This window comes from Lagenorhynchus albirostris, chromosome 9 (assembly GCF_949774975.1).
Source record: "Lagenorhynchus albirostris chromosome 9, mLagAlb1.1, whole genome shotgun sequence".
Taxonomy (NCBI): domain Eukaryota; kingdom Metazoa; phylum Chordata; class Mammalia; order Artiodactyla; family Delphinidae; genus Lagenorhynchus; species Lagenorhynchus albirostris.
In genome coordinates, this window is record NC_083103.1 from 30,630,273 (window position 1) to 30,642,882 (window position 12,610).

General features: G+C 36.1%; 1 protein-coding gene across 3 annotated transcripts in view; it reads right to left on the reverse strand.

Moving 5' to 3' along the window:
• The window catches only part of BBOX1 (gamma-butyrobetaine hydroxylase 1), a 77,113-nt gene that overhangs the window by 10,766 nt on the left and 53,737 nt on the right, over positions 1 to 12,610 (reverse strand). For all 3 annotated transcript variants that reach the window (XM_060157747.1, XM_060157746.1, XM_060157745.1), the window contains exon 6: positions 8,980 to 9,176. In XM_060157747.1, coding sequence (XP_060013730.1) covers positions 8,980 to 9,176 — 197 coding nt within the window. The remainder of the gene's footprint in view (positions 1 to 8,979; positions 9,177 to 12,610) is intronic.

The window sequence follows — 12,610 nt, forward strand, 5'->3', positions numbered from 1 at the left end:
GGTTTGGAAGTTTTAGTGACAGCAGAGAAGAAAAAGAAATAAAAGGAATCTAAACTGGAAAAGAAGAAGTAAAGTTGTCACTGTTTGTTTGCAGATGACATGATACCATACATAGAAAATCCTAAAGATGGTACCAGAAAACTAGTAGAGGTAATCAATGAATTTGGTAAAATAGCAGGATACAAAATTAATGCACAGAAATCTCTTGCATTCCTATACACTAATGATGAAAAATCTGAAAGAGAAATTAAGGAAACACTCCCATTTACCATTGCAACAAAAAGAATAAAATAACTGGAATAAACCTACCTAAGGAGACAAAAGACCTGTATGCAGAAAACTATAAGACACTGATGAAAGAAATTAAAGATGGTACAAACAGATGGAGAGATATACCATATTCTTGGATTGGAAGAATCAAAGTTGTGAAAATGACTATACTACCCAAAGCAATCTACAGATTCAATACAATCCCTATCAAACTACCAATGGCATTTTTCACAGAACTAGAACAAAAAATTTCACAATTTGTATGGAAACACAAAAGACCTGAATAGACAAAGCAATATTGAAAAAGAAAAGCAGAGCTGGAGGAATCAGGCTCCCTGACTTCAGACTATAGTACAAAGCTACAGTCATCATGACAGTATGGTACTGGCACAAAAACAGAAATATAGATCAATGGAACAGGATAGAAAGCCCAGAGATAAACCCATGCACATATGGTCACCTTATTTTTGATAAAGCAGGCAAGAATATACAATGGAGAAAAGACAGCCTCTTTAATAAGTGGTGCTGGGAAAACTGGACAGCCACATGTAAAAGAATGAAATTAGAACATTCCCTACACCGTACAGAAAAATACACTCAAAATGGATGAAAGACCTAAATTTAAGGCTAGACACTGTAAAACTGTTAGAGGAAAGCATAGGCAGAACACTCTATGACATAAATCACAGCAAGATCCTTTTGGAACCACCTCCTAGACTAATGGGAATGAAAACAAAAAGAAACAAATGGGACCTAATGAAACTTCAAAGCTTTTGCACAGCAAAGGAAACCATAAACAAGATGAAAAGACAGCCATCAGAATGGGAGAAAATATTTGCAAATGAAGCAACTGACAAAGGATTAATCTCCAAGATATACAAGAAGCTCAGGCAGCTCAATATCGAAAAAACAAACAACCCAATCCACAAATGGTTGGAAGACCTAAATAGACTTTTCTCCAAAGAAGATATACGGATTGCCCACAAACATATGAGAGGATGCTCAACATCACAAATCATTAGAGAAATGCAAATCAAAACTACAATGAGGTATCACCTCACACCAGTCAGAATGGCCATCATCAAAAAATCCACAAACAATAAACGCTGGAGCAGGTGTGGAGAAAAGGGAACCCTCTTGCGCTGTTGGTGGGAATGTAAATTGATAGAGCCACTATGGAGAACAGTATGGAGCTTCCTTAGAAAACTAAAACTAGAACTACCATACGACCCAGCAATCCCACTACTGGGCATATACCCTGAGAAAACCATAATTCAAAAAGAGTCATGTACCACAATGTTCATTGCAGTTCTATTTACAATAGCCAGGACATGGAAGCAACCTAAGTGTCCACTGACAGATGAATGGATAAAGAAGATGTGGCCATATATACAATGGAATATTAGTCAGCCATAAACAGAAACAAAATTGAGTTATTTGTAGTGAGGTGGATGGATCTAGAGTCTGTCATACAGAGTGAAGTAAGTCAGAAAGAGAAAAACAAATACCGTATGCTAACACATATATATGGAATCTAAAAAAAAATAAAGTTTCTGAGAAACCTAGGGTCAGGACAGGAATAAAGATGCAGACATAGACAATGGACTTGAGGACAGGAGAAGGGGGAAGGGTAAGCTGGGATGAAGTGAGAGAGTGGCACGGACTTATATATACTACCAAATGTAAAATAGATAGCTAGTGGAAAGCAGCTGCATAGTACAGGTAGATAAGCTTGGTGCTTTGTGACCATATAGAGGGGTGGGATAGGGAGGGAGGGAGGGAGACACAAGTGGGAGGAGATACGGGGATATATGTATATGTATAGCTGATTCACTTTGTAATAAAGCAGAAACTAATACACCATTGTAATGCAATTATATTCCAGTAAAGCTGTTAAAAAAAAAATCACTCAATAGCTAAGTGTTGTTTTCTTTTCGTTTTTGTTTTTTTGCCTCTGTTCTCTAGCCCTGAAGAGTCTGCACCCATATTGTGTCACAACAAAATGGTAATTTGTCATAGGGTTTTAAGGTAACTTTTTTTAATTGTTGTATTTAGCCCATTTATATTTAATGTCATTATTGATAAGGTCATGATTAAATCTACAATCTTACCATTCATTTTCTTTTTTTCTTGAATTTTATTATATTTTATTTTTTATAAAGCAGGTTCTTATTAGTTATCCATCTTATACATATTAGTGTATGTATGTCAATCCCAAACCCCAATTCATCCCACCACCACCACCCACCCCCCTGCTTTTCCCTCTTTTTGTCCATACGTTTGTTCTCTACATCTGTGTCTCATTTCTGCATTTCAAACTGGTTCAGCTGTACCATTTATTTAGATTCCACATATATGCTTTAATATATGATATTTGTTTTTCTCTTTCTGACTTACTTCACTCTGTGCAAAAGCTTTTAAGTTTCATTTGTTCCCATTTGTTTATTTTTGTTTTTATTTCCATTACTCCAGTGGGTGGGTCAGAAAAGAACTTGCTGTGATTTATGTCAAAGAGTTGTTCTTCCTATGTTTTCCTCTAAGAGTTTTATAGTGTCCGGTCTTACATTTTGGTCTTTAATCCATTTTGAGCTTATTTTTGTGTATGGTGTTAGGGAGTGTTCCAATTTCATTCTTTTACATGTAGCTGTCCAGTTTTCCCAGCACCACTTATTGAAGAGACTCTCTTTTCTCCATTATATTTCCTTGCCTCCTTTGTCATAGTTTAGTTGAGCATAGGTGTGTGGGTTTATCTCTTGGGTCACTATCCTGTTCCATGGATCCATGTTTCTGTTTTTGTGCCAGTACCATACTGTCTTGATTACTGCAGCTTTGTAGTAAAGTCTGAAGTCAGGGAGTCTGATTCCTCCAGCTCCGTTTATTTCCCTAAAAACTGCTTTGGCTATTCCGGTCATTTGTGTCTCCATACAAATTTTAAGATTTTTTGTTTGAATTCTGTAAAAAAATGTCATTGGTAATTTGATAGGGATTGCATTCGATCTGTAGATTGCTTTGGGTAGTATAATCATTTTCACAATATTGTTTTTTCCAATCCAAGAACATGGTATATCTCTCCATTGGTTTATATCATCTTTGATTTCTTTCATCAGTGTCTTATAGTTTTCTGAGTACAGGTCTTTTACCTTAATAGGTAAGTTTATTCCTAGGTATTTTATTATTTTTTTGCAATGGTGAATGGGATTGTTTCCTTAATTTCTCCCTCTGATCTTTCATTGTTAGTGTATAGGATTGCAAGAGATTTCTGTGCATTAATTTTGTATCCTGCAAATTTACCAAATTCATTGATTAGCTGTAGTGGTTTTCTGGTGGCACCTTTAGGATTATCGATGTGTAGTATCATGTCACCTGCAACAGTGACAGTTTTACTTCTTCTTTTCCAATTTGTATCCTTTTATTTCTTTTTTTTTCTCTGATTGCCATGGCTAGGACTTCCAAAACTCTGTTGAATAATAGTGACAAGAGTGAACATCCTTGTCTTGTTCCTGATCTAGAGAAATGCTTTCAGTTTTTCACAATTGAGAAGATTGTTTGCTGTGGGTTTGTCAAATATGGCCTTTATTATGTTGAGGCAGGTTCCCACGGTTTGCCCACTTTCTGGAGAGTTTTTATCATAAATGGGTGTTGAATTTTGTCAAAAGCTTTTATTGCACCTATTGAGATGATCATATGGTTTTTATTCTTCAAGTTGTTAATATGGTGTATCACATTGATTGATTTGCGTATATTGAAGAATCCTTGCATCCATGGGATAAATTCCACTTGGTCATGGTGTATGATTCTTTTAATGTGTTGTTGGATTCTGTTTGCTAGTATTTTGTTGAGGATTTTTGCATGTATATTTATGAGTGATATTGGTCTGTAATTTTCTTTTTTTGTAGTATCTTTGCCTGGTTTTGGTATCAGGGTGATGGTGGCCTCATAGAATGAGTTTGGGAGTGTTCCTTCCTCGGCAATTTTTTGGAAGAGTTTGAGAAGGATTGGTGTTTGCTCTTTTCTAAATGTGTGATAGAACTCTCCTGTGAAGCTATCTGGTCTGGGGCTTTTGTTTGTTGGAAGATTTTTAATCACAGTTTCAATTTCATTACTTGTGATTGGTGTGTTCCTATTTTCTCTTCCTGTTTCAGTCTTGTAAGGTTATACCTTTCTAAGAATTTGTCCAGTTCTTCCAGGTTGTCCATTTTATTGGCATAGAGTTGATTGTAGTAGTCTCTTAGGATGCTTTGTATTTCTGTGGTGTCCATTGTAACTTCTCTTTTTTCATTCCTAATTTTATTGATTTGAGTCCTCTCCCTCTTTTTTTTGTGTGTGTGTGGTACGCGGGCTTCTCACTGTTGTGGCCTCTCCCATTATGGAGTACAGGCTGCGGACGTGCAGGCTCAGCGGCCATGGCTCATGGGCCCAGCCGCTCCACGGCATGTGGGATCTTCCCACACCGGGGCATGAACCTGTGTCCCCTGCATCGGCAGGCGGACTCTCAACCCCTGCACCACCAGGGAAGCCCAGTCCTCACCCTCTTTTTCTTGATGAGTCTAGCTAATGTTTTATCAATTTTGTTTATCTTCTCAAAGAACCAGCTTTTAGTTTTATTGATCTTTTCCATTGTTTTCTTTGTTTCTATTTCATTGATTTCTGCTCTGATCTTTATGATTTCTTTCCTTCTACTAACTTTGGGTTTTGTTTGTTCTTCTTTCTCTGGTTCCTTTAGGTGTATGGCTAGATTGTTTATTTGAAATTTTTCTTGTTTCTTGAGGTAGGATTGTATTGCTATAAACTTCCCTGTTAGAACTGCTTTTGATGCATCCCAGAGGTTTTGAATCATCGTATTTTCGTTGTCATTTGTCTCTAGGTATTTTTTGATTTTCTCTTTGATTTTTTCACTGATCTCTTTGTTATTTAGTAACGTGTTGTTTAGCCTCCATGTGTTTGTGTTTTTAACGTTTTTTCCTGTCATTGATTTTTAATCTCTTAGTGTCATTGTCAGAAAATATGCTTGATATGATGTCAATTTTCTTAAATTTACCGATGTTTGATTTGTGACCCATGAAGTGACCCATACTGGAGAATGTGCCATGTGCAATTGAGAAGAAAGTGTAATCTGCTGTTTTTGGATGGAATGTCCCATAAATGTCAATTAAATATATCTGTTCTATTGTGTCATTTAAAGCTTGTGTTTCCTTATTAATTTTCTGTCTGGATCATCTGGCCATTGGTGTAAGTGAGGTGTTAAAAGTCCCCCACTATTATTGTGTTACTGTTGATTTCCTCTTTTATAGCTGTTAACATTTGCCTTATGTAGTGAGGTGCTCCTATGTTGGGTGCATATATACTTAGAATTGTTATGTCTTCTTCTTGGATTGATCTGTTGACATTATGTAATGTCCTTCCTTGTCTCATGTAACATTCTTTATTTTAAAGTCTATTTTAACTGATATGAGTATTGCTATTCCAGCTTTCTTTTGGTTTCCATTTGCATTGAATATCTTTTTCCATCCCCTCACTTTCAGTGTGTATGTGTCCCTAGGTCTGAAGTGGGTCTCTTGTAGACAGCATATATATGTGTCTTGTCTTGGTATCCATTCAGCTAGCCTGTGTCTTTTGGTTGGAGCACTTAATGCATTCACATTTAAGGTAATTATTGATATCTCTGTTCCAATTTTCGTAATTGTTTTGTTTTTGTTTTTGTTTTTGTAGGTCCTTTTCTTGTCTTGTGTTTCCCACTTAGAAAAGTTCCTTTAGCATTTGTTGTAGAGCTGGTTTGGTGGTGCTGAATTCTCTTAGCTTTTGCTTGTCTGTAAAGCTTTTGATTTCTCCATTGAATCTGAATGAGTTCCTTGATGGATAGAGTAATGTTTGTTGTACGTTCTTTCCTTTCATCACTTTAAATATATCGTGCCACTCCCTTCTGGCTTGTAGAGTTTCTGCTGAAAAATTAGCTGTTAACCTTATGGGAGTTCCCTTGTATGTTATTTGTGGTTTTTCCCTTTTTGCATTTAATAATTTTTCTTTGTCTTTAATTTTTGTCAATTTGTTTACTGTGTATCTCAGCGTGTTTCTCCTTGGGATTTCCTGCCTGGGACTCTGTGCTTCCTGGAGTTGGGTGGCTATTTCCTTTCCCATGTTAGGGAAGTTATTGACTACAATCTCTTCGAATATCTTCTCAGGTCCTTTCTCTCTCTGTTCTCCTTCTGAAACCCCTATAATGTGAATGTTGGTGTGTTTAATGTTGTCCCAGATGTCCCTTATGGTGTCTTCATTTCTTTTCATTCATTTTTTTTTTCTGTTTTGCAACAGTGGATTCCATAATTCTGTCTTCCAGGTCACTTATCTGTTGTTCTGCCTCAGTTATTCTGCTATTAATTCCTTCTGGTGTATTTTTCATTGCAGTTATTTTATTGTTCATCTCTGTTTGTTCTTTAATTTTTCTAGGTCTTTGTTCTTTAATTCTTGTAGGTCTTTGATTAAACATTTCTTGCATCTTCTCGATCTTTGCCTCCATTCTTTTTCCGAGGTCCTGGATCATCTTCACTATCATTATTCTGAATTCTTCTTCTGGAAGTTCGCCTATCTCCACTTACTTTAGTTGTTTTTCTGGGGTTTTACCTTGTTCCTTCGTCTGGTACATAATTGTCTGCCTTTTCATTTGGTCTATCTTTCTGTGAATGTGGTTTTTGTTTCACAAGCTGCAGGATTGTAGTTCTTTTTGCTTCTGCTGTTTGCCCTCTAAGTTAACTTTTAAACAGTGAAAGCTGTCCTATTAAAACTGGGAATCTCAGGAGCTATTTTATCTTTTTCCCACCTCAATGACCTACCTCTCAGGGTATGTTATTATGAACTAGGATTTATTTTTGACATGTGTCTTTCTCTCACACCATCATTCAATTTGTCATGAAAATATGCTGTTTCGATATGCAAAATATATCCCCAAGCAGACCCTTCTCCATACTGCTGCTATCGCCACCTGGACCACTCATGTTCAAGTTACCCTCATCTCTGACCTCTGGTTATGTAGGAGCTTCCAAGCTGGTCTTCCTGCTGCTGCCCTTGCTCTTGTACACTATATTCAGCACAGCAGCCATGGTGATCCACTTAAAATGTAAATGACTTTATATAAATATAGATGCCTCTCTTTTGGTCAAAATCTTCCAGCAAGCCCTTTTTTCACTAAGAATTAAAGCTAATGTTATTACAATGACTAGTAAGGCTCTATATAAACTTACCCCCACCTGGCCTCCTTTGTAATACTATCCCCCATTGGCCTCATTGCTGTCCCTTGAACACACCCAGCATCTTCTTAGGGTTATCCTAGGAACTTTTCTCTAGCTGCTCATCTTCTGGAAAAACTCCCTCACTCCTTTAAATTTTTGCTGAAATATCGCCTACTCAGTAAAGCTTATCCTTGACACACTATTTAATGATACAAATTTTATCCTCCCTAAGTCTTTGGCTCTACAGATTCCCCTATCCTGCCTTACTTTTCCTTTTTTCTTAAGCACTTAAAATATTTTAATATTCATTGCAATTTACTCATATATTTTAAAATTCCTGATTCTCCCCTCCCCTATTAGAAAGTAAGCTACATGAAGGCAGGAATCTTTGTTTTGTCCACTGATGTATCCCAAGCACCAAGAAGAGTGACTGGCTTCAGTAAATATTTGTTGAATGAATAAATGAAGATCATATGTGTATATAAGAAAGCTGAGTTAGTATACTGGGGATTTGATTATTTATTAAATGAGTTTATTTTCATATTATTTGGTTATTTCTCCTAAAAGAAGAATACAAACTCAGTTATAAAATTGGAAAACACCCCAGCATTCATTAACTGAGGTTGGATTAAATAAAACATGTCCTAGAAACACAATGTAGGATAATTCTCATATAAGAGAATAAATGTGTGGTCCTTGTAGATACTTGAAAAATTATTGTGAAATAATGTTAAATGAAAAAAGCACACAGAACATTCTGTGTAGGGAACATATGAGTTTTTGGCATCAGTCTGGGGAGATGTCACTGTTTCATTCTCAGCCCTTGTAGTTCAGGTGAGCCTGACCTTACTCCAGAGGTGAACATGTGATCCAGGGACAGCCAGTAAAAATTCTCTGACTTCCTAGCCATGGTGATTACTTCCAGTATAGACTTGAACACATGTTGAGCAGCGAATCTACATCTTTGTGTTAGCTATTGGGAAGTAAGTGTTTTCTGTGTGCTGTGATTACCAGCTCTAATAACAATGAAAACTTGGAGCTTCTATTGATTATCTTTGAAAATGAAGCCAACACAGAGGATATGCTGGCTAAGAGGTGAAGGAAAAAAAGAGATCAATATCAGATGATATTTTAAAACTCCTGGACCTACCTAATTTGAGTTATATTTTTTTCACTTCTGAAAGGGTCCTGATTAGCATACAATCACACTGATTATAACTCTGTAGAACTTATATTTTTAAAATGAAGTATACATGAAGTCTTAGTTACTCTTCTTATATTGATTAAGAACAGGGAACTTGATAAAGAATTTTTTTAATGGTGATAGTGTTCTTTTTTCCTCTTTCATTCAAGAACTGGAGTAAACAGTTAATAAAAACTAAAGTTCATGAGTTAACTGAATTTTTCTGTTGTTTAAGCTTTAGGTTAATGAAGCCTTTGCTGTCAACAGTTTTACTGCTCTGACAAATTTAGAAACAGTACTTACTCTATAATTTTGTGTTTGGATTGTACGGAGAAATCGCAGTAATCCACTCCAATGTCTGTAAAGTCCACAAAGGTGGAGGACAGAATCTGGAATGCCCAAGGATTTTTTTCCTTGAGCTTTTGGCATACGTTAAATCCATCTACAATTTCTGAATCACCCCCAGTGACTGTTTGCTTTATGCAGTGCAGAAGCTGAACCTATGAAAAGAAACAGAGAACTATGTTTTAAAATGGTATGCACTTAACATTTTTGACAGTTTTAAGAAAAGATTCATAAGAGTTACTGAATTAAAATCAGCAAACCTTTTATATCTGTCTCTTTGGTGACAACAGAGAAAGAGGTTAGGGAGAAAAAGTTGCTTATAATCAATAATTTATAGTTCAAACATTGTTATAGTTGAAGACAAGGGCACAGGCATATAATGTTCATTAGTAAACAAAAGGCACAGATCATAAGAGCAGTGATCTTTTGAGTGGGCACTCTGTGTTGACTTTACAGAGGAGGTGGGATTTAACATGGGCAAAGGAGGATGGATAAAATTTTGGATACATAGAATGGAATGGCAAGAGCTAATCAGGTGGCAGTGTTGATGGGTATGCGAAAATGCATACTCCACTGGGTCTCAAAAAGTTTGGCTGCGGTAGAGGGTCACAACTGGGAATAGTAGATCCAGCTGGAAAGGTAATCTAGGATTTCATCAGGAGAGTCTGGAATGTCAGATGAAAGATATTGGACTTTCTTGTGCACAGAGGGGAATTGTTAAAGTCTTTTGAATATGGAAGCAACGTAGTCAAGACTGAGTTGGAAATTATTAGTCTAGTGGTGTTGACAAGAGATACATTTTTTAAGGGGGGGAACTAGTGAGAGAGTAACTACTTGAGAATCTAATGCAGTAGTTCAAGCATAATGATAAGGGAATGAGGAAGGATGTGGCTATGGGGATGAATAAGCCCAGGGTACACTGGGAATGAGAAACCAAAAGGAATGTTAGTTACTTTTACTAAGAGTTAGGGAAAAATGTTTAACATTATTTCATTTTGAAAAACTAAATGCAGTAATATTTTAACAATATTCTTCTGAATGGAGTTGATTTGTTTTCCTCAGTTATATGATTCTTTTTGGTAAGTCAGCATGGGTGGGTGATTTTGAATACCTTTTTTTTTTTTTTTTTTTTTTGCGGTACGTGGGCCTCTCACTGTTGTGGCCTCTCCCGTTGCGGAGCACAGGCTCCGGACGCGCAGGCTCAGCGGCCATGGCTCACGGGCCCAGCCGCTCCGCGGCATGTGGGATCTTCCCAGACCGGGGCACGAACCCGTGTCGCCTGCATTGGCAGGCGGACTCTCAACCACTGCGCCACCAGGTAAGCCCTGAATACCTAAATTTTTAATACCTAAATTTAGACAGTAATCTTTCTGCTTAAAGAAATTAACACTATTCAGCTTAAAGAAACTAATACTATAAACTAAAACTTCCTCTTTACTGAATAAAATAAAAATAAAAGCCAGTGTCTGACAGTTCTTGTAGAAAGGAAGAGGCAAATATGATCAAATACTCAGACTAGGGGGATATCAGTATAAGGGGGAAAAATATCTATTTGGCTTGGTTATCTCCGTAGATGGCTAGGGCAGTGCTGTCCATTAGAACCATCTGTGTTGATGGAAATGTTCTTCTGTGCTGCCCAATATAGTAGTCCCTAGTCCTATACAACTACTGTGCACTTGAAATGTGGTTAGTGTGACTTAATTAGCTTAAATTACAATGTAAACAATCATAGATGACTAGTGAGTACTATATTGGATAGTGCAGATCTAGAACACAAATTCTGCCTCCTCCCAAGTCCACACAAAATTTCTCAATATTTAAAATTTTATACATACTTGATCTTAAATTATGATGTTATAATGCATATTTATTAATTCCTCACAACAGTCCTTAGAATTCGATAATTTCATCTCCATTATATAGATGAAGAAACTGAGAGTCAGGTGTAAACAGTGGCCAGCTAGTAAGAACTCTGCTAATACATGGCAAAGCTAATGTTCAAACCTCAGCCTATTTGCTTCAAAGTCCTCATACAGCAAGTTCCTTTCCTGTAATAGAGGAAGTCCCTTTATAGTACTCTTACTAATTTGGTATTATGTGGTGTGTGTGTTTATGTGTTTTGTAAACTTAAACTTCCATTACGGGTTGATAATACCTTATTTTCTGCTATTAGGAGATAACTGATCTAAATAAATAATGGTTCAGTCCTTAAACTTATGCCATTTTTTTTAAGCTTGAAAAAATATGTGCATAAGCTGACCAAGTCATTGTAGAGAATTATCTCATCGCCAGGGTAATGAGGGGTGAAACAGCATGATTAAAAAGAAGATGAAATGGAAATATCAAACTCAAGTCTTCCAAACTCCAAGAAGGCAAAGCAATAGCATAACTTTGTCTTTGGGAGGATCTGAGTGTTCTTTAAATCCTTTTATACTCTGCCATAATGAAGTCACAGAATATTGCAAATACAAATCTTAAAAAAAAAGGTCAGCTGATGTCTTTTACATGTGGCAAGGCCAACTAATAATCTTCTTTTGTACATTTACATTTTAATGCCATCTTATGAAAGAAAAAAGACGATGGAGCCAGACAATACTTTCATCATGAATTCAAAAGGTAAATATACGCCTGATGTGTATAAAACCAAATTTGATGTCATGTAAGTCATTCAGAACCAAAAATATTTTCTTTTTAAATGTTACTTTATGGCAGCATGTGACTTTTGGCCCAGACAAAGACAGTGAAGGAAGCAACATCTGTGTTTCATTAAAGATGTCTCCTTATCCTCCCCCATGTGATTGAAATTGATCAAACTGAACTCTCAACAGGTAACTCATTATCCAGATCATTTCATCTGTACTGAAAAGAGCATTGATTTATTTTATTTGTTATAAAAGAGCTCAAACTTTGGTTTAATCCCTGAATAATTCAAAATGGAAATTTAAACAATAGCACAAGCAGGTGGCTACATTTTATTCATTATTTTTACCAGAATCTAGACATTTCAGGAATCATTTTTTATTTAAAAATTTCCTATCAGATCACTTAGATTTGGATATTGCACTTGCTGGTAGAGATTGGTACAATTTTGTGGCATTTTTAAACCTCTTTTTGGCATATTTATTAAGTCTCTATTACATGCAAGGTGCTGGGTTAAGTCTTGAAATTTATGGAAGTATGATACAATTCCTGTATTTCGAGAGTTTGTAATATATGACAATGTCTATAAATAATCAACATTTTATAGAAATTATGGTAATTAGAAAGTCCAACTCAAGATCCCTATGGTGTGGTGAAAAAACTTGATGGAGGCCTGGTTTCAAGTTCAAGTTCCCTATTAATCAGATGTCACCCTGTGAAAGTATTTAACCATGCTGGGTACCATTTCATCATTTAACATAAAAAGACATGATGTCTCCTGTCTACCTTAAAGGAATTCTAAGAGGCATCAAATAAAGCAATATAAGTAAAAATGCTTTGAAAGAATATAAAATGCAGAAAAAAATATAAAATGCTATGAAAATGTCAAACCTTATACTTCAGGGACATTTATGAAGTCATTTAATCACTTTTCCATAGGCTTTCAATT